The 22,881-nt window shown below is 46.6% G+C and overlaps 1 protein-coding gene across 1 annotated transcript in view; it reads right to left on the bottom strand.

The window, feature by feature from the left end:
* Nucleotides 1-22,881, bottom strand: part of LOC147125296 (phosphatidylinositol 3,4,5-trisphosphate 5-phosphatase 2A-like) — a 168,968-nt gene that overhangs the window by 58,201 nt on the left and 87,886 nt on the right. Inside the window, exons 6-7 of the mRNA XM_086000790.1 lie at nucleotides 16,992-17,076; nucleotides 5,146-5,238 (exon numbers count right to left, since the gene is read on the bottom strand). Coding sequence (XP_085856916.1) covers nucleotides 5,146-5,238; nucleotides 16,992-17,076 — 178 coding nt within the window. The remainder of the gene's footprint in view (nucleotides 1-5,145; nucleotides 5,239-16,991; nucleotides 17,077-22,881) is intronic.

The following is a 22,881-nucleotide window of genomic DNA, read 5'->3' as shown; positions in this document are numbered from 1 at the left end:
TTTCCCCATGAAGAGCTTTCTCCTTTAAATTTTTTTTTTTTTATTCATTGATGGGATGTGGCCATCACTGGCTGGCTAGGCCTGCATTTAGTTCCCATCCCTAATTGCCCTTGAGAAGATGGTGGTGAGCCGCCTTCTTGAACCGCTGCAGTCTATATGGTGTAGGTACACCCACAATGCTGTTAGGAAGGGAGTTCCAGGATTTTGGCCCAGCGACAGTGAAGGAACGGCGATAGAGGTCCAAGTCAGGATGGTGTGTGGCTTGGAGGGGAACTTGTAGGTGGTGATGTTCCCATGCGTCTGCTGCCCTTGTCCTTCTAAGTGGTAGAGGTCGCGGGTTTGGAAGGTGCTGTTGAAGGAGCTTTGGCGAGTTGCTGCAGTGCATCTTGTAGATGGTACACACTGCAGCCACAGTGCGCCGGTGGTGGAGGGAGTGAATGTTGAAGGTGGTGGATGGAGTGCCAATCAAGCGGGCTGCTTTATCCTGAAGGGTGTCGAGCTTCTTGAGTGTTGTTGGAGCTGCACTCATCCAGGCAAGTGGAGAGTATTCCATCACACTCCTGACTTGTGCCTTGTAGATGGTGGAAAGGCTTTGGGGAGTCAGGAGGTGAGACACTCGCCATAGAATTCCCAGCCTCTGGCCTGCTCTTGTAGCCACAGTATTTATATGGCTGGTCCAGTTCAGTTTCTGATCAATGGTAACCCCCAAGATGTTGATAGTGGGGGATTCAGCAATGGTAATGCCATTGAATGTCAAGGGGAGATGGTTAGAGTCTCGCTTGTTGGAGATGGTCATTGCCTGGCACTTGTGTGGTGCGAATGTTACTTGCCACTTGTCAGCCCAAGTCTGAATGCTGTCCAGGTCTTGCTGCATATGGACACGGACTGCGTCAGTATCTGACGAGTCTCGAATGGTGCTGAACAGTGTGCAATCATCAGCGAACATCCCCACTTCTGACCTTATGATGGAGGGAAGGTCATTGATGAAACAGCTGAAGATGGTTGGGCCTAGAACACTGCCCTGAGGAACTCCTGCAGTGATGTCATGTGATTGAGATGAATGACCTCCAACAACCACAGCCAACTTCCTTTGTGCTAGGTATGATTCCAACCAATGGAGAGTTTTCCCCTTGATTCCCATTGACTTTAGTTTTGCTAGGGCTCCTTGATGCCACACTCGATCAAATGCTGCCTTGATGTCAAGGGCAGTCACTCTCACCTCACCGCTTGAGTTCAGCTCTTTCGTCCATGTTTGGACCAAGGCTGTAATGAGGTCAGGAGCTGAGTGGCCTTGGCGGAACCCAAACTGGGCGTCAGTTAGCAGGTTATTGCTGAGTAAGTGCTGCTTGGTAGCACTGTCGACGACACCTTCCATCACTTTGCTGATGATTGAGAGTAGACTGATGGGACGGTAATTGGCCGGGTCGGATTTGTCCTGCTTTTTGTAGACAGGACATACTTGGACAATTTTCCACATTGCCGGGTAGATGCCAGTGTTGTAGCTGTACTGGAACAGCTTGGCTAGGGGCGCAGCTAGTTCTGGAGCATAAGTCTTCAGTACTATTGCCGGAATGTTGTCAGGGCCCATAGCCTTTGCAGTATCCAGTGTCTTCAGCCATTTCTTGACATCACGTGGAGTGAATTGAATGGGCTGAAGACTGGCATCTGTGATGCTGGGGACCTCAGGAGGAGGCCGAGATGGATCATCCACTCGGCACTTCTGGCTGAAGATAGTTGCAAATGCTTCAGCCTTGTCTTTTGCACTCACGTGCTGGGCTCCACCATCATTGAGGATGGGGATATTTTTGGAGCCTCCTCCTCCTGTTAACTGTTTAATTGTCCACCACCACTCATGACTGGATGTGGCAGGACTGCAGAGCTTTGATTTGATCCGATGGTTGTGAGATCGCTTAGCTCTGTCTATCGCATGTTGCTTCCGTTGTTTGGCATGCAAGTAGTCCTGTGTTGTAGCCTCACCAGGTTGACACCTCATTTTTCGGTATGCCTGGTGCTGTTCCCGGCATGCTCTCCTGCACTCTTCGTTAAACCAGGGTTGATCTCCCGGCTTGATGGTAATGGTAGAGTGAGGGATATGCCGGGCCATGAGGTTACAGATTGTGGTTGAATACAATTCTGCTGCTGATGGCCCACAGCGCCTCATGGATGCCCAGTTTTGAGTTGCCAGGTCTGTTCGAAATCTGTCCCATTTAGCATGGTGGTAGTGCCACACAAGACGGTGGAGGGTATCCTCAACATGAAGAGGGGACTTTGTCTCCACAATGACTGTGCGGTGGTCACTTCCACCAATGCTGTCATGGACAGATGCATCTGCAACAGGTAGATTGGTGAGGACGAGATCAAGTAGGTTTTTCCCTCTTGTTGGTTCCCTCACCACCTGTCGCAGACCAAGTCTGGCAGCTATGTCCTTTAGGACTCGGCCAGCTCAGTCAGTTGTGGTGCTACCGAGCCATTCTTGGTGATGGACATTGAAGTCCCCCACCCAGAGGACATTTTGTGCCCTTGCTACTCTCAGTGCTTCTTCCAATTGGTGTTCAACATGAAGGAGTACTGATTCATCAGCTGAGGGAGGGCGGTAGGTGGTAATTAGCAGGCGGTTTCCTTGCCCATGTTTGACTTGATGCCACGAGACCTCATGGGGTCCTGAGTCAATGTTGAGGACTCCCAGGGCTACTCCCTCCCGACTGTATACCACGGTGCCACCACCTCTGGTGGGTCTGTCCTGCCGGTGGGACAGGACATACCCAGGGATGGTGATGGTGGTGTCTGGGACATTGGTTGTAAGGTATGATTCGGTAATTATGACTATATCAGGCTGTTGCTTGACTAGTCTGTGGGACAGCTCTCCCAATTTTGGCACAAGTCCCCAGATGTTGGTAAGGAGGACTTTGCAGGGTCGACAGGGCTGGGTTTGCCATTGTCGTTGTCGTTTCCGGTGCCGAGTGGTCCGTCCAGTTTTATTCTTATTGTTTTTCGTAGCGGTTGTTTACAACAGAGTGCCTTGCTAGGCCATTTCAGAGGGCATTAAGAGTCAACCACATTGCTGTGGGTCTGGAGTCACATGTAGGCCAGACCAGGTAAGGATGGCAGATTTCCTTCCCTAAAGGACATTAGTGAACCAGATGGTTTTTTTTGTAACAATCGACAACGGTATCATGGTCGCCATTACTAAGACTAACATTTAATTCCAGGATTAAATTGAATTGAATTTAAATTCCACCAGCTGCCGTGGTGGGATTTGAGCCCATCTCCTTCAGAGCATTTGACTGAGTCTCCTGGCTTACTAATCTAGTGACATAACCACTACGCCAACCGTATATAGGTTTTCCTATTTAGGGCTGTGGTTGCACAGTGGAGTAAGAAGATGTGGGACCAATTTCAAACCAGTCACTGCTTGTATGTTTTTAGCATGTTGTGCTTGTTCTACCACTGGCTAGAAATATGTCTCTCAAGTTGATGTTACTAACTAAGTAACAATTAAACCATTTTTTAATTGCCTTGTACTAGCTCAATTAAAAAAATGATTGATTTTTAAAGGAGCACCAATTCTATGACAAAGCAGGTGGAAAATCGTCTCCTTTTTCATTTGCCCGTATTTTCCGATCGGAGGCTTCCTGCGTGCGAAGGCCTCCGATCTGGAAAAAATCTACGGACTTAGCTGAGGGCTCCCGAGATGCGAATACTTCCGATCCTGGGCCTCTCCAAACTCGAAATGCGCAGGGCCCAGGTATCCCAGAGACGCATGTAGTTCGCAAGCGTCCCTGGGATCATGTGGGCCATGGGGAGCCAATAGGAGAAGGGAATCTCCCTTCATACACTTGACAGATGGACCTGTCAAATATATGAATGGAGATCACCCCAAAAACACACTAAAATATTAAATAATTTTTTGAAAAAACCATCACCTTTTTAAAATGAGTTGAAATTACAATAAATTAAATATTTTAACAAAAATGTAATTTTTTGAAAAAAATAATTAATGTTTTTTACGGGGCTAAAAATAAACTTACCTTTTTTAAAGTATTTTTAAATGATAAATGAGTGAAAACATTTTTTTTAAATATTTTTATCAAATCTTATGCTGGTAAAAGCAGGCCTTACGTCTGCTTTTACCAGGCGTAAGATTTCTAAGGGTTTTCTGCGGGCGGAGGTTCTCCAGAAAGCGGAACTATCCGCCCGCAGAGGCCCTTCTCCAGGGCAGGCATCCGATCTGTCAAGAGGAGGCACTGTGCATGCCTGAAACCGGCATTTCCAATGTCCCTACGGGCGCGTACACACCCGTAGGCATCGGAATATCCGGCCCAGTAAATATCAAACTGAGTCATTGTACACTTGACTGTGATATAAATGAATATCTTTTCTGGCTCTTTTAACTTCCCAAGCAAAAAAAAAAGTTTTTTAAAACACTTTTTTATGTAGATAGTGATCCTTTAAAGGAGTTGCTTTCATTGAAGAAAATCTATAGCATCGAACTACACCACAATTGCATTTTTACTTCATACTGTTGTGGCCTCTCTGTGTGAGATTGCAAATTATTGTCAATTCTGCTGCATTCTGTCCTTGTCTTTAAATCCCGCTATGGTCTTGCCCCTCTCTATCTTCATAATCTCCAACCCTGCAACTCTTTCCGAACTCTCCTTTCCTCCGCCCTCAGCCTCTTGTGCATTCCTCCCTCCCTTCGCCCCATCAATGGCAGTCGTGCCTTCAGCCACCTCGGTCGTAGTCGCTGGAATTCCTTACCTAAGCCCCTCCACCTCCCCCTCTCCTCCACTTTCCTCCTTTAAACCTCACATGTTTGACTGTGCTTTTGGTCACCCATCCTAATCTCACCTTTGTCTTGGTATCTAACTTTCCTCATGCCTCTCTGAAGGACTTTGCAACATTTTTTCGACATTAAACGCATTATATAAATGCAAGGTGTTGTTGGATTATCAACAGCAACAGGAACTGGACTGGGACTACTCGAACTAATTTCTTGGGAAGGATCCTTACAGCCAGAAGAGAGAAGAGACATTCGTCCCATTAGCCATGGTTGGATATCAGAGGTGAAAGTTTAGTATACTAACCCACCAAACTGTTGACCAGCCCCGATATGAACAAGCTCAGAAATAGAAAGAGAAACTGTACCCTTTCCTCCACACTAGGCAGCAAATTGCCCAGATTTTTAATTTTGTTGATGAGGACTTCAAGCTCACTAACACCGCTTGGACTGAGGGGTTCCTGTGAAAATAGAAACATCGGTTATCAAACCTTGGACTAAAATGAAACATTGGGGTTCCCAAGATTTCCCTTCTAATTAAATAAACCACACAGCATGGTCGTGTAATGGACAGCAACCCAGAGGTGAAAACTGCCAAATTATTGTAAAAACCCAACTGCTTCACCAATGCCCTTGAGGGTAGGAATAGGAACATAGGAAGCCAAGCAACCTTTCGAACCTGTTCCACCATTCAAAGAGATCATGGCTGATCTGTACCTCAACTCCATTCACCCACCTTTGATCCATAACCCTGATAACCTCTTCTAATAAATCTGTCAATTTCAGTCTTGACAATTTCAACTGACCCAGTATCCACAGTCATTTGGAAGTGAGAATTCCAGATTTCCACTACCCTTTGTGTGGAAAAGTGCTTCCTAATTACACTCCTGAATGGCCCAGCTGTCATTTTAAGATAAACACAAAAGCAAAATATGGCAGATGCTGAAAACCTGAAATAAAAACAGACAATGCTGGAAACACTCCACAGGTCAGGCAGCATCTGTGGAGAGAGCAACAGAGTTAACTTTTCAGGTCGATGACCTTTCGTCAGAACTGGAAAAACGTTAGAGATGTAACAGGTTTTAAGCAGGTACAGAGGCAGGGAAAGGGGGGAGGGGAAGGAAAGAAAAAAAGGGAAGGCCTGTGATAGGGTGGAAGGTAGGAGAGATTAAAAGACAAAAAGGGTGACGGTGCAAGGCAAAAGGAGATGGTAATGGGACAGGTAAAGGAACAAAAGATGGGTCTAGAAAAGGTGTAAATGGGAAGAGCAGAATCATCAACAGCTGCTGTCCGAAAAAATGGGGGCAGAGGTTATGATGTGAAATTGTTGAACTCAATGTTGATTCCAGAAGGCTATAAAGTAATTTTAAGATTATGCCCCCTGGAGACACATACCACAGGAAATAGCTTTTCCGTACCTACCCTATCAAATCCTTTTATCATTTTGAACATCTCAATTAGATCACCCCTCAACCTTCTGATACCTGAGATGGCAGGAATGACGTATGAAGAGAGATTGAGTCGATTAGGCTTATATTCGCTAGAATGAGAGGGGATCTCATTGAAACTTATAAAATTCAACAGGTCTAGACAGACTAGATGCAGGAAGGATGTTCCCGATGGCCGGGGAGTCCAGAACCAGGAGTCGCAGTCTAAGGATAAGGGGTAAGCCATTTAGGACAGAGATGAGGAGGAATTTCTTCACCCAGAGAGTGGTGAACCTGTGGAATTCTCTACCACAGAAGGCAATGGAGGCCAATTCATTAAATATATTCAAGAAGGAGTTAGATATATTTCTTGAGGCTAAAGGGATCAAGGGATATGGGGAGAAAGCAGGGACAGGGTACTGAATTTGGATGATCAGCCATGATCTCATTAAATGGCGGAACAGGCTCGAGGGGCCGAATGGCCTACTCCTGCTCCTATCTGCTATGTTTCTAAACTCAAGGGACTACAAGGCAGGTTTAGACAACCTGTCCTCATACTTTAACTCTTTAATCCCCAATATAATTTTGGTGAATCTGTGATGTACCCCTTCCAAGGCTTCCTGAGGAGCGATCCCCAAAACTGAACGCAGTATTCCAGATGGGTTCTGACCAAGGATCTGTACAACTGAAGCATTACTTCCTCCCCTTTGTATTCCAGCCCCCTTGATATAAAAGTCAACCTTCCATTAACCTTTTTAATTACCATTTGTAGCTATGAACTAGCTTTTAGTGATTTGTGTACCTGGACACCCTTTCCCATGCTACAGCTCCTAGCCTCTCACCATTAGGAAAAAAGATTTTGAGTTGTCTTTATTAGATCCAAAGTGGATGGCCTCACACTTTGCCACATGAAACTCCGTCTGCCACAGTTTAACCCACTCATATGTTCTGGCCTACATGTGACTTGCGATGCTGAGAGGCTCATGGATAGCACGTTTAGCGAGTTGTTCACGCCTCAGGGTAGGGCAGCACAGGGGGTGACCATCAGGCGGAGCAACAAAGGCAGGCAGGTAGTGCAGGGAACCCCTGCGCACATCCCCCTTTCAAACAAGTATACCAAGTTGGATACTGTTGAGGGGGATGACTCACCAGGGGAAGGCAGCAGCAGCCAGCTTCCTGGCACCAGGGACGCTTCTGCTGCTCAGAAAGGGAGGAAAAAGAGTGGGAGAGCAATAGTGGTAGGGGATTCTATCGTAAGGGGAACAGATAGGCGTTTCTGTGGCCGCAAACGTGACTCCAGGATGGTTTGTTGCCTCCCTGGGGCCAGGGTCTGGGATGTCACTGAGCGGCTACAGGACATTCTTAAGGGGGAGGGTGAGCAGGCAGAGGTCGTGGTCCACATTGGGACCAACGACATAGGAAGGAAGGGGGATGAGGTCCTGCATCAAGAATTTAGGGAGCTAGGTAACAGATTAAAGAGCAGGACCTCAAAGGTTGTAATCTCTGGATTACTCCCAGTGCCACGTGCTAGTAAGTATAGGAATGGGAGGATAGAGCAGATGAATGCGTGGCTAAAAAGTTGGTGTAGGGGGGAGGGTTTTACTTTCCTGGATCACTGGGCCTGCTTCTGGGAAAGGTGGGACTTGTACAAGTCGGACGGGTTGCACCTGAACCAGAGCGGGACAAATATCCTTGCGGGGAGGTTTGCTAGCACTGTTGGGGGGGGTTTAAACTAACTTGGCAGGGGGATGGGATACAGAGGAGAGCTGAAATAGGGGGGGATGTGCTGCCAATTATAGAGAAAAAAACAAGTCAGCTTGGTAGACAGGGCAAATATATAAGGGCAAGGCTGGATGGCATCTATTTTAATGCAAGGAGTCTTGCAAATAAGGTGGATGAACTGAAGGTGTTGATAAACACATGGGAGTATGATATTGTTACTATCACGGAGACATGGTTGAGGGAGGGGCAAGACTGGCAGCTCAATAGTCCGGGGTACAGAATCTTCAGGCGAGACAGAGGGGGAGGTATAAGAGGAGGGGGTGTCGCAATATTAATTAAGGAGTCAATTACTGCAGTAAGGAGGGATGATATATTAGCAGGGTCCTCTAATGAGGCCATATGGGTGGAGCTTAAAAACAAAAAGGGGGCAAGCACTTTGCTGGGAGTGTACTATAGGCCTCCAAACAGTCAGGGGGAGATAGAGGAACAGATATGTAGGCAAATCTCAGAGAAATGTGCAAATAATAGGGTAATAATAATGGGGGATTTCAACTTCCCCAATATTAACTGGGATAGTCAGAGTGTGAAAGGCTCAGAGGGTGTAGAATTCTTAAAGTGCATCCAGGAGAGCTTTTTGAGCCAGCATGTAGAAAGTCCTACAAGAGAGGGGGCGGTACTGGACCTAATTCTAGGGAATGTGGCCGGCCAAGTGGAAAAAGTGCTAGTAGGTGAGCACTTTGGTGATAGTGACCATAATATGGTAAGATTTAAGGTGGTCATGGAAAAGGACAGGGATGGGCCGGAAATAAAGGTTCTAAATTGGGGGAAGGCCGATTTTAATAGGATAAGGCAGGATCTGGCCAAAATGGACTGGGATCAGCTACTTGTAGGAAAATCCGCATCGGAGCAATGGGAGGCTTTCAGAAGGGAGATTGAGATCATACAATGGCAACATGTTCCCGTAAAGGTCAAGAGTGGTTCCAAAAACCACAGGGAACCGTGGATGTCAGGGGATATACGAGAATGGATTAGGAAAAAAAGGAGGGCTTTTGGTAGATACAAAAGACTAAAGACGGAGGAAGCCCTAGAGGAGTACAAAAAGTGCAGGGGGATACTTAAAAAAGAAATTAGGAGATCAAGGAGGGGCCATGAAATAACACTGGCGAGCAAAATAAAGGAAAATCCGAAGATGTTTTATAAGTATATTAAGGGTAAGAGGATAACTAGGAAAAAAATAGGGCCCATTAGGGACAAAAGTGGCAATCTGTGTGTGGAGCCGGAAGATGTAGGAGGGGTTCTAAATGAATTTTTTGCATCTGTTTTCACTATGGAGAAGGACGATGTAGACATAGAAATAGGGCGGGGGACTATGATATGCTCGAACATATTAACATCGAGAGGGAGGAGGTATTGGCGGTTTTAGCTGGCCTAAAAATGGATAAATCCCCAGGCCCGGATGAAATGTATCCCAGGCTGCTGTGTGAGGCAAAGGAGGAGATTGCGGGGGCTCTAACACATATATTCAGGACCTCTCTGGCCACAGGGGATGTGCCAGAGGACTGGAGAACCGCTAATGTAGTAGCATTATTCAAGAAGGGTAGTAGGGAAAAACCGGGGAACTACAGGCCAGTGAGCCTAACATCAGTGGTAGGAAAATTATTGGAAAAAATCCTGAGGGACAAAATCAGTATTCACTTGGAGAGGCAAGGATTAATCAGGGATAGTCAACATGGCTTTGTCAAGGGAAGATCATGTCTGACTAATTTGATTGAATTTTTTGAGGGGGTGAATAGGTGTGTGGATGAGGGTAACGCAGTGGATGTGGTATACATGGATTTCAGTAAGGCCTTCGATAAAGTCCCGCACAGGAGACTGGTCAAGAAGGTAAGAGCCCATGGAATCCAGGGTGCCTTGGCACATTGGATACAAAACTGGCTTAGTGGCAGAAGGCAGAGGGTGATGGTCGAAGGTTGTTTTTGTGACTGGAAGCCTGTGGCCAGTGGGGTACCACAGGGATCGGTGCTGGGTCCCTTGCTGTTTGTGGTCTACATTAATGACTTGGATATGAATGTAAAGGGTATGATCAGTAAGTTCGCGGATGATACAAAAATTGGTAGGGTGGTAAATAGCGAGGAGGGTAGCCTCAGTCTGCAGGACGATATAGATGGGTTGGTCAGATGGGCGGAACAGTGGCAAATGGAATTTAACCCGGAAAAGTGCGAGGTGATGCACTTTGGGGGGACTAACAAGGCAAGGGAATACACAATGAATGGAAAGACCCTAGGCAAGACGGAGGTGCAGAGGGATCTGGGTGTGCAAGTACACAGATCCCTGAAGGCGGCGGAACAGGTGGATAAGGTGGTAAAAAAGGCATATGGGATACTTGCCTTCATTAGCCGAGGCATTGAATATAAGAGCAAGGAGGTTATGATGGAGCTGTATAAAACACTGGTTAGGCCACAGCTGGAATACTGTGTGCAGTTCTGGTCGCCACACTACAGGAAGGATGTGATCGCGTTAGAGAGGGTGCAGAGGAGGTTCACCAGGATGTTACCAGGGCTGGAGCGCTTCAGCTATGAAGAGAGACTGGGCAGATTGGGTTTGTTTTCCTTGGAGCAGAGGAGGCTGAGGGGGGACATGATTGAGGTGTACAAAATTATGAGGGGCATAGATAGGATGGATGCTGTGGAGCTTTTTCCCTTAGTAGAGGGGTCAATAACTAGGGGGCATAGATTCAAGGTAAAGGGCGGGAGGTTTAGAGGGGATTTGCAAAAGAACTTTTTCACCCAGAGGGTGGTTGGAGTCTGGAACTCACTGCCTGAAAGGGTTGTGGAGGCAGAAACCCTCACAACATTTAAGAAGCATTTGGATGAGCACTTGAAATGCCATAGCATACAAGGCTACGGGCCAAATGCTGGAATATGGGATTAGATTAGACAGGGCTTGATGGCCGGCGCGGACATGATGGGCGGAAGGGCCTCTATCCGTGCTGTATTACTCTATGACTCTATGACTTCAGGCACACCTTATTTGGATGACTCTTAATGCTCTCCAAAGTGGCTTAGTTGGTCACTCATTTGTAAAAGCTATCAGTAGAAGAAGGCCCAGCTAGGGATGGGCAATAAATACAGGGTTGCCCACATCCTGAGAACAGATACAAAAAAACGATAACTTAAAAGAGGTAGTTTCAAAATTAGCAACCCATCTCAAAGCTAAGCAGCTAAAAATAAGATCATTTGTTTTTTTTAAATTTTATTTAAATTTGGGGTGCTGATAAGATCAGAGAAACAGGTTGGCGAGTGTGAGGAAACTCACTGTACACAGGTTTTGACTTAACTAAGGTTCCAACTGTTATTAATTCATCCCCCTTAACACTGTTGGAATCAATAAATCTTCCAAGGCAGTAACCTCCCCCTCCCATTCCATCCCATCCCATCCCATGACATTATCATGACCCAGGGGGCCTGCTGAAGTAGTAGGAAAAGGTGGCTGGAGAACTGCCTGGGGAAAATTTTCGCTTTTTACCTGAAAATGTCAAAATTTGTTGATGGGGCAATGTGCAGGCCGGTGTCAGGAGCAGAGAGAGCGGCGGTACAGTGAGTATTTAAACTCACTTTTGCAGGATTTATTTCAGAGGCCGGTGTCGGGAGCGGAGAGCGCAGTGATTCAGTGAGTATTTAAACTCACTTTCGCGGGCTTTTTTACAGAGGCTTACACATCTCTCAGACCAGTGGTGGCGTTCCACAGTCACGTCACGATTCAAAAAGTGACACGGGCAAGAGGAAGCAGCTGATTGGGTGAGTACGGCCAGGTGAGTATTTATACTACTCTATAGTTTGACAGTTAATGTTAATAGTTTATAAAGTTTAGAAGGTCTTAATTTTTGTGGTTATAGTTTCTAAGGTCTCTGTTGTGTGGCGGGGAGTGCTAGTAAACAAGGGCCCTTGAGTATATCGTTTAATTGTAGTGTAATTAGTGGCATTGATTTGATTTAATTTAATTTAAATTAATTAAACGGTAAGCCCCGTGGCATGCTCCTCCTGCACTATGTGGGAAATCAGGGACACTTCCTGTGTCCCTGACGACCATGTGTGCGGGAAGTGTATCCAGCTGCAGCTAATGGCAAACAGCATTGCGACGTTGGAGCTGCGAATGGATACACACTGGAGCATTCGCGATGCTGAGGACATCATGGATAGCACGTTTAATGAGTTGGTCATACCGCAGGTAAAGGCTGCACAGGCAGGAAGGGAATGGGTGACTGCCAAGCAGAGTAGTAGGCGCAGGCAGGTAGTGCACAGGTCCCCTGTGGCCATCCCCCTCTCAAACAGATATACCACTTTGGATATTGTTGAGGGAGACGGCTTATCGGGGGAAGGCAGCAGCAGCCAACGTCCTGGCACCATGGGTGGTTCTGCTGCACAGGATGGGAGGAAAAAGAGCGGGAGAGTTATAGTGATAGGGGATTCTATTGTAAGGGATTCTATAGATAGGCATTTCTGCAGCCGCAAACGAGACTCCAGGATGGTATATTGCCTTCCTGGTGCAAGGGTCAAGGATGTCTTGGAGCGGCTGCAGGGCATTCTGGAGGGGGAGGGTGAACAGTCGTTGTCGCGGTGCATGTAGGTACCAACAATATAGGTAAAATACGGGATGAGGTCCTAAAAGCTGCATATAGGGAGTTAGGAGGTATATTAAAAAATAGGACCTCAAAAGGTAGTAATCTCAGGATTGCTACCAGTGCCACGTGATAGTCAGAGTAGAAATAGAAGGATATTTCAGATGAATACGTGGCTAGAAGAATGGTGCAAAGGGGAGGGATTCAAATTCCTGGGATATTGGAACCGGTTCTGGGGGAGGTGGGACCAGTACAAACTGGATGGTTTGCACCTGGGCAGGACAGGGACCGATGTCCAAGGGGGAGTGTTTGCTAGTGCTGTTGGGGAGGGTTTAAACTAAAATGGCAGGGGGTTGGGAACCTGTGCAGGGAGACAGAGGAAAGGGAGGCAAGGATAGAAGCAAAAGACAGGAAGGTGAAAAGCAAAGGTGGCAGTGAGAAATCAAGGGTTTAAATCAAACATGGCCACAGTAAATAATAATTCTAAAAGGTCTAAGAGTGTTAAAAAAACAAGCCTGAAGGCTTTGTGTCTTAATGCGAGGAGCATTCGTAATAAGGTGGATGAATTAGCTGTGTAAACGGATATGATATAATTGGGATTACGGAGACATGGCTCCAGGGTGACCAAGGCTGGGAATTCAACATCCAGGGGTATTCAATATTCAGGAAGGACAGGCAAAAAGGAAAAGGAGGTGGGGTAGCATTGCTGGTTAAAGAGGAGATTAACACAATAGTAAGGAAGGATATTAGCTCTGATGATGTGGAATCTGTATGGGTAGAGCTGAGAAATACCAAGTGCAGAAAACATTAGTGGGAGTTGTATACAGACCCCTAAACAGTAATGCTGAGGTTGGAGATGCCATTAAATGAGAAATTAGAGATGTGTGCAATAAGGGCACAGCAGTTATCATGGGTGACTTTAATCTACATATAGATTGGGCTGACCAAATTAGTAACAATACTGTGGAGGAGGAATTCCTCGAGTGTATATGGGATGGTTTCCTGGACCAATATATAGAGGAACCAACTAGAGATCAGGCCATCGTAGACTGGGTATTATGTAATGAGAAAGGATTAATTAGCAATCTTGTTGTGCAAGGCCCCTTGGGGAGGAGCGATCATAATATGATAGAATTCTTCATTAAGATGGAGAGTGAAGTAGTTGACTCAGAGACTAGGGTCCTGAATTAAAATAAAGGAAACTACGATGGTATGAGGCGCGAGTTGGCTAGGATGGATTGGGGAATGTTACTTAAAGGGTTGACGGTGGATAGGCAATGGCAAACATTTAAAGATCACATGGATGAACTACAGAATTTGTTCATCCCTGTTTGGCATAAAAATAAAACAAAAAAGGTGACTCAACCATAGCTAACAAGGGAAATTAGGGACAGCATAAGATCCAAGGAGAGGACATATAAATTGGCCAGAAAAAGCAGCAAACCTGTTGATTGGGAACAGTTTAGGATTCAGCAAAGGAGGACAAAGGGATTAATTAAGAGGGGGGAAATAGAGTATGAGAGTAAGCTTGCAGGGAACATAAAAACTGACTGTAAAAGCTTCTATAGATATGTGAAGAGAAAAAGATTGGTGAAGTCAAGCATAGGTCCCTTGCAGTCAGAATCAGGGGAAATTATAATGGGGAACAATCAAATCAAATCAAATCAAATCAACTTTTATTGTCATTGTTCGTGCACAAGTGCAGTACAACGAAATGTAGGCTTGCGGCTCCCGAGAGTGTACATTTGGATTAAGACATTTAAACATTCAACATACATTTGGCTTGTAGTATATTAACATAAATATAACCATAATAAAGTGCATTGGCAGATGTGCAGGCTTTAGAGTTTATTTGTGGAGTTCAGTAGGATGACAGCCCAAAGAAATGGAGGACCAAATAAATACATACTTTGGGAAATTGATGGGATTGCAGGCCGATAAATCCCCAGGGCCTGATAATCTACATCCTTGGATACTTAAGGAAGTGGCCCTAGAAATAGTAGATGCATTGCTGGTCATCTTCCAAAATTCTATAGCCTCTGGAACAGTTCCCATGGATTGGAGGGTAGCTAATGTAATACCACTATTTAAAAAAGGTGGTAGAGAGAAAACGGGGACTTATAGACTGGTAAGCCTGACATTGGTAATGTGGAAAATGCTAGAGTCCATTATAAAAGATGTAATAGCAGAGCACTTGGAAAACAGTGACAGGATCCGACAAAGTCAACATGGATTTACAAAAGGTAAATCATGCTTGACTAATCTACTGGAATTTTTTGAGGATGTAACTGGTAGAATAGATAAGGGAGAACCAGTGGATGTGGTGTATTTGGACTTTCAGAAGGCTTTCGATAAGGTCCCGCATAAGAGATTAGTGTGCAAAGTTAAAGCACATGGGATTGGGGGAAAGGTACTGACTTGGATAGAGATCTGGTTGGCAGAGAGGAAGCAGAGAGTTGGAATAAACGGGTCTTTTTCCGAGTGGCAGGCAGTGACTAATGGGGTACCGCAGGGATCGGTGCTAGGGCCCCAGCTAGTCACAATATATATTAATGATCTAGACGAGGGAAGTAGATGTAATATCTCCAAGTTTGCAGATGACACAAAGCTGGGTGGGCATGTGTGCTGTGAGGAGGATGCAGAGAAACTCCAGTATGATTTGGACAGGTTGGGTGATTGGGCAGATGCATAGCAGATGCAGTATAATGTGGATAAATGCGAGGTTATCCACTTTGGGGGCAAAAATAGGAAGGCAGATTATTATCTGAACGGCAATAGATTGGGTGAATGGGAAGTGCAACGAGGCCTGGGTGTCCTTGTGCACCAGTCGCTGAAGGTAAGCATGCAGGTGCAGCAGGCGGTTAAGAAGGCAAATGCTATGTTGGCCTTCATAGCGAGAGGATTCGAGTACAGGAGCAAGGATGTCTTGCTGCAGTTGTACAGGGCCTTGGTGAGACCACACCTTGAGTATTGTGTGCAGTTTTGGTCGCCTTATCTGAGGAAGGATGTTCTTGCCATGGAGGGAGTGCAGCGAAGATTCACCAGACTGATACCTGGGATGGCAGGAATGGCGTATGAGGAGAGATTGGGTCGATTAGGCTTATATTCACTAGAGTTTAGAAGAATGAGAGGGGATCTCATTGAAACTTATAAAATTCTAACAGGACTAGACAGGCGAGATGCAGGAAGGATGTTTCCGATGGCGGGGGAGTCCAGAACTAGGGGTCACAGTCTAAGGATAAAGCTAAGCCATTTCGGACTGTGATGAAGAGGAATTTCTTCACCCAGAATGTGGTGAACCTGTGGAATTCTCTACCACAAAAGGCAGTTGAGGCCAATTCATTAAATATATTCAAGAAGGAGTTAGATATATTTCTTAAGGCTCAAGGGATATGGGGAGAAAGCAGGGACAGAGTACTGAATTTGGATGATCAGCCATGATCTCATTAAATGGTGGAACCATTGAGGGGCCGAATGGTCTACTCCTGCTCCTATCTTCTATGTTTCTATGTTACTCTTAATGTCCTAAGAACCCCTCCGCTAACCTTTGAACGCTGAGTTCCCGAGGCCTAACAGACAGCTCCTGCGTCTAGTGTTTCAACTGGGCAAATGAGGGAAACACAATGGAGGCAATGGCTGGGAAATCCCTCGGAGCTAGTCCTGTTGCACTGCCGTAACTTCACCGGAGGTGCGACAGAAACCCTGTTCATGTGCGCAAAAGGAGATTCTGCCGCACTTCCAGTTACATTACGGCAGTGGAGCGGGAGCATCTCCGAGGAAATTCCATGGCCCATTTAAACACCTTTTGCATCAAATTTCCTCAGGCCCAACATGACCCACTCAAAATGGGTCACTCAGAAAATGGTATTCAATCTCTTTTCCGGAACTGATTACCTTTCTCTCCAGAGAAACCGGGTTGTTTACTGGACCCACAGTGGTACTCACTTGAGGGGCATGTAAAAGGCAGAGCATCCTGGACAAGCCTGGGACGTCCTACAGGTACACTGTCTAGATGCGGCGGGGTGGGCGGGGGGGGGTGGGGTTGGGGACCGAGCAGAAGATCTGCCCACAGCCCCACTACCGGAATTTAAAAGGGTAGAATCCCAACAGAATTGGTTCCACCCCAAATTCCTGGCCCCACCAGCGTAGATCAGATTTTTCACCCTCTCTGACTCCAGGGATTTTGGGCAACCTCAGCGCCTGGGCTCACACGTGAACAATAGTCACTTGGGTAATGAACGGAGGGTGGATGATGCCAATAGAATCATATCAACATGGGTTCCAGCCTTCAGGAGAGGAAGCGAGGAAATTCTAGCAAGCTGAAACATATGGGGAGATTGCTACATCCCCTTCCCCACACCACATACATTGAGAAATTATGTTTATATAATTGAACCTCAGATCATTCTGGTCTGTAGGATGCTATTGTGCTTAATTCATATCTCACCTCCTTTTTGGATGGGTTGCAAAGGGTATTGCCACCAAATACTTGCATTAATGCCTCAAGGTTAGCGATCACCAAGTCTGTCTCCCTGTTGAAGAGATAGGGAAAAGGAATAGACAATGAACTAGTACTAATATAAAATGGCTCTTCTAAAAGATTCATCCTGAACTTCAGACCCTGAAACCCTTAAAGGGTCAGTGCCTTTTTAACCAGATTAGTGATTGTAAAGTCTGTGGGTTATCTGGTGAATTAATGCACAGACTACAAGAGTAACTTTAACAGGACTTTACTATTCGAAGGTCAGGGCGAATCTGCCCAATAAATCCTTACATAGCACTTATATACCGGTGTGGTCACCACCGGTATTACAGTATACAGTAGCCAAGATAAAGTAGTGCAACCCTTAAAATAGTTCTCTTAAAGGTGGAACGTTACATACACTACAATCCTCCCTTTTTAGGTTAACAATATATACATATTCCATTAATGTAACATCTTAACATATATACAATTATTATGTGAAACAGTTCACAGATTCAGTCTCTCTGGAGGCTTCCGGACTCTGTCCGGATAACGCCTCGGTGGTGTAGTCGTTTTCGGTGGTGTAGTAGGTTCTTCTGGCAAGGTCGATTCGGCTTGAAGGACCGTTTCAGGTTCATCGGATTCCAGTATTACCGGATCGGAGGTAGATGCTCTGGGTATCTCTGCTTCAACATTAGACGTATAGAGTTGTGGAGTAGGTTGGGCCTTTGTGGATGATTCTATGATCTGGTCAACATGGCGCCTTATTATGCTTTCCCCAATGTCCACGGTATACATCAACGGTCCTAGCCTTTTTCCAATAGTTCCAGGCTGCCATTTCTCGGTATGGTAGTCCCGGGCCAAAACTTGTTGACTTATCTGAAAGGATCTAGTTGGCCTTTCATTCATGCCTTGAAATTGCCGGTTCTCTACGTCCCTTCTGACGTTTGGCTTAATCAAATCCAGCCGGCATCTTATTCTTCTATTGAAAAACATCATGGCGGGAGTTTGGTTTGTAACCGCATGTGTTGCATTCCTGTACGCCAACAAGAAGTTATCTACCTTATGTTGTAGATTTATGTCTTCATTACCCATGGCCTTTATGGCCTTCTTGAAGGTCTGGACAAACCTTTCAGCTAATCCATTGGTGGCGGGATGGTATGGGGCGGACGTATAGTGCTTAACCCCATTGCTTTTTAAGAACTTCCTGAATTCTTCGGACACAAATTGCGGTCCATTATCAGAACAGATCTGTTCCGGCAGCCCATTCCTGGCAAATATGGTCCTTAATACTGTGATGGTTTTTTCCGTGGTGGTGGAGGACATTTTTATTACCTCCAGCCACTTGGAGTGTGCATCCACCGCGATTAAAAACATTGAGTCCATAAATGGACCAGCAAAGTCGATATGTACCCTTTGCCATGGAGATGAGGGCCACTCCCATGGATGCAGAGGAGCTTGTGGTGGCGCGTTTTGGACTTTCTGGCATCCTAGACAGCTCTTGGTTATTTCTTCGATGTCTCCATCAATACCTGGCCACCACACAAACGCTCTGGCTAGGTTCTTCATTTTCACTCCACCCAGATGCCCCTCGTGAAGCTCCTTTAGTACTTTCTGCTGGAGTTTGGGTGGAATCACCACTCTAGATCCGCACATCAAGGTTCCTCGGCACACTGACAGCTGTTCTCTTCTGTGCGAAAATGCTGGCAGCATTGGTTCGCCATGTACTGGCCATCCCTCCACCGTTAAATCGTAGACTCGTGAGAGAGTCGGGTCATTTCTTGTTTCCTTTTCGATCATGGAATTTGTTACTGGTAGACATTCCATTATGGTTGAGTGGAACATCTCCACTGTGTCCACTGTAGTCGCCTCTTCTTCCACTGGCAACGGTAGGCGCGATAACCCATCAGCATTTCCATGCTGTTTGGACCTTTTGTATTCGATGTCATATTGGTGTGCCCCTAGTAGAACGGACCACCTCTGTAGCCTTTGTGCTGTCATAGTGGAAACGGCCTTGTTAGGGTTGAATATGGACACCAACGGCTGGTGGTCTGTCAGCAATGTAAACTTCTTGCCCTGCAGGTAATGATTGAATTTCTTTACTCCCCACACAAGGCTGAGAGCCTCCCTATCTATCTGAGCATAATTTCGCTCAGCGGAGGTCAATGATCGGGACGCAAATGCGACTGGCCTTTCCGAGCCATTTGGTAACTTGTGTGAGAGTACAGCTCCAATACCATAAGGGGAAGCATCACAAGCTAGACGAAGAGGTAGCGTTGGGTTGAAGTGAGCCAACACTTCCTCAGAGGTAATCAACGCCTTGCTTCTGCGAAAGGCCTTCTTACAGTCCTCGCTCCACTTCCATGGTACTTCTTTCCGCAACAGAGCATTCAGCGGATGCAGCACCGTGGATAGATTTGGCAGAAACTTATGGTAATAATTAATCAACCCCAGAAACGACCTCAACTGTGATACATTTTCCGGAGCGGGGGCCTTCACGACCGCTTCGATCTTGTCAGGTGACTTGTGCAGCCCCTCTTGGTCAATGACATGACCGCAGTACGAGATCCGTTTCTGGAAGAACTCACATTTCTGGCGATTAACTCGAAGGCCATATTCCTTCAACCTGGTGAGCACCAGTTTCAAATTTGTGAGGTGTTCCTCCTCGTCTTCTCCCGTAATCAGGATATCGTCCAAGTAACACTGAGTGCTTGGAATACCCTGTAAGACCTGCTCCATGGCCCTCTGCCAAATTGCTGGAGCCGAAGCTACTCCAAAAACCAGTCTATTATATCGATACAAGCCTCTGTGCGTGTTGATTGTGAGATACTGGCGTGACTCTTCCTCGACCTCCATCTGTAAATATGCTTGTGCCAGGGCTATCTTGGTGAAGTGTTTCCCGCCAGACAATGAAGCAAAGATATCCTCAATCCGCGGAAGCGGGTATTGTACCGTGTGAAGCACCGGATTAACTGTGATCTTGAAGTCTCCGCAGATGCGGACCTTCCCCGGTCCCCCTGGCTTGTTACTTGATGAAGACTTCATGACGGGAACAATGGGCGTGGCCCACTCACTCCAGTCCACCTTCGACAGTACCCCTGCACGTTCAAGCTCTTCCAGTTCTGCCTCCACAGCAGGTCGTATCGCGTAAGGTACCGATCTGGCTTTGAAAAATTTTGGGCTTGCATGTTCTGCAATCTTGATTTTTGCCTTAATTCCTCTCAGTGTTCCCAGTCCCTGCTGGAATACCTCTTTAGCCTCGTCCAATATTCTGGACAACCGTTCAGGTTTGACATCTTTCTTTCCAAAATCTACCGTCATTGTGTTTAGTGAGTGCCAGTCTATCTTTATTTTCCTGATCCACTCCCGTCCCAGAAGTGGTGGACCTCCCTCGGGTAGTACATATAAGTCCATTCCTTGGTGATCTTTGCCCTTGTGTCTCACCTTGACTTTTATCTTTCCAATGGGGTATACTTTATGCCCCGTGTATGTCTGCAATACTATCTCCGTATCCCGTAGGGGAATATGTTTGAATAACTTTTTGTAATCTTGTTTATTCATGACCGTCAACGCCGATCCGGTGTCCACTTCCATCTTCACTTGGACTTTTGCAATCTGCAGTGTGACCCAGATAGTTTGTTGGTCAGCTTCTTTACTCACATTGTGAATCCTCAGACTACCCAGTTCCTTGCTGTTGGGGTCTGAATCCGAATTCAGTTCATCTGGACTCTTCACAGTCACCTTATGTACCTTTCTGTACTTCTTCTGCGGTGACTTATTGTTGCTGGTCTTCTTTCCTGACCGGCATACTTTAGCTATGTGACCAAGTTTGCCACATTTTCTACATTGCTGGTTTTTAAACCAGCATTGGTTCTGGTCGTGTGTTGACTTCCCACAACGGTAACATTTCGTTGTACCCGAAGTCATTTGATCCACACTGAGTACCGCTGTCTTCAGCTGCATTTCCGCCGTGCCTCTCGCTGCGGCTTCGTGCGATGCTGCAATAAGGACAGCCTTATCAAGTGTAAGATCGTTCTCTTCGAGCAGTCGCTTTTATGTTCCTTCCTTCGACATCCCGCACACGAACTTGTCTCTCAGTGCCTCTGTCAGATTTACCCCAAACTGACAGTATTTTGCTAGCCTACGCAGTTCAACCAGGTACTCCGCGTTGCTTTCCTCCTTTAGTTGCGTTCTCCCATAAAATTTAGCTCGTTCCACTAACATCAGCGGTGTGGGGTTCACATGATCCTTCAGGACAGCAACAATATTAGCGAAAGACTGATCCGCCGGTTTAGCTGGTGATAGAAGATGCTTCAATAACCCGTATGTCTTCGCACCCATTGAGTTTAGTAAGGTTAGAGCTTTATCATAATTTGCCATCTTATTGACCTTACAATATATCTCGATGCGTTCTACATACGTGGTCCAATCTTCCACATCAGAATCGAATTCGTTGATGTTGCTACGCTTAGGCATCTTCACAATCTTCCTGAGAAACAACAACGAAATTTTTCTTTAACTTTTTTTTTCCAAAAATGGCGGTTTCCCGCGCTTGTCTTCTTCCCCGCCCACTTTCAAAATGGCGGTTTCCCGCTCCTGTCTTCTTCTCCGCCTACTGGCGGGAGGGGTAAGCTTTTCCCTCGGGCGACGACCGCTGGCTTTCGGGGTTCGCAGCCTGCGCGCCGGCTTCAGTGCGTTCTTTGTTCCCTTTTCTCGGCAGGGCAACGGCGCTGGGGACAACCCGTTGACGGCGAACAGTTCCAGCCGCTGGCTGAATCTCCTCGGTCTCCCTCGCTCGGCTCTGTCTCTCCCGCTCGCTCGGGCTCTGTCTCTCCCTCAGCGGCTTCCAATCGCGCCTCCCAGCCCTCTCGCAGTCCGGTCCTTTCCTCCCCCGGCTGCGGCTGAGTTCTCCGCGGTTTCTTATTTTTATTTCTTCCCGCGCCTTACGATCCCGGTCGCAGCGCCTCGCGGCCTCGGTAGCTGCCCGGCCTTTCGCCGGTCGCGGTCGAGCTGTCTCACGACGCTGTTGCATCTCCCAGCCCGCTTGTAGCCCGGTCTCTCACACCGGCTGCGTTCCCGCTTGCACCGCGGCTTCCGTGCCCCACGCTGCCCCAGTCTCAGCGCCTCTGGGCCCGACTTCTGTCCGGCTCCTTTCCCCCCCGACCGTGGTCGAGTTCACCGCCCTTCCTCCGTTCTTTTTTTATTTTCCCCCTACTCACAGTCAACGTGGCCGACTTGCTTCTCGTGGCTGATCGGCTCACTCACCACCGTGGCAGAAGGGACGATCACTGCCTGTTGCTGATGGAAGGCTTCGTGTCTGAATTCTTCCTTCTTCCTTGCTCTGCAGACTCGAGTCTTCTCTCAGCAGAATGACGAGGGCGGGTGCCTCCTCTCGACGCTCGTTAACTGCTTCGGATGTATCGCTGCCGCAGGGTAAGATCGAACTCGTCGCCACTGTAAAGTCTGTGGGTTATCTGGTGAATTAATGCACAGACTACAAGAGCAACTTTAACAGGACTTTACTATTCGAAGGTCAGGGCGAATCTGCCCAATAAATCCTTACACAGCACTTATATACCGGTGTGGTCACCACCGGTATTACAGTATACAGTAGCCAAGATAAAGTAGTGCAACCCTTAAAATAGTTCTCTTAAAGGTGGAACGTTACATACACTACAGTGATGTAATGTTGTTGTTCCAACATCCATCATGTCTCTCCGGCAAATTTAAAAATGTGAAGTAATAACTGAAGACTAAATGGATGTGCTGGAAAACTTGGTACCGAGGTATTCGGATCAGAAATCACTCTGCTGAGTTTGCTGATCTTCGGCAAGGATAGAAATGGCCTCAACACCCCTGAGCTAGGGAGAGT

Source organism: Somniosus microcephalus, chromosome 1 (assembly GCF_052327205.1).
Source record: "Somniosus microcephalus isolate GS21.2 chromosome 1, FLI_Smic_1.0, whole genome shotgun sequence".
In the NCBI taxonomy this organism is placed as follows: Eukaryota; Metazoa; Chordata; class Chondrichthyes; order Squaliformes; family Somniosidae; genus Somniosus; species Somniosus microcephalus.
The sequence above is the reverse complement of the archived record's forward strand: the minus strand, read 5'-3'. Positions and strand labels throughout refer to the sequence as shown.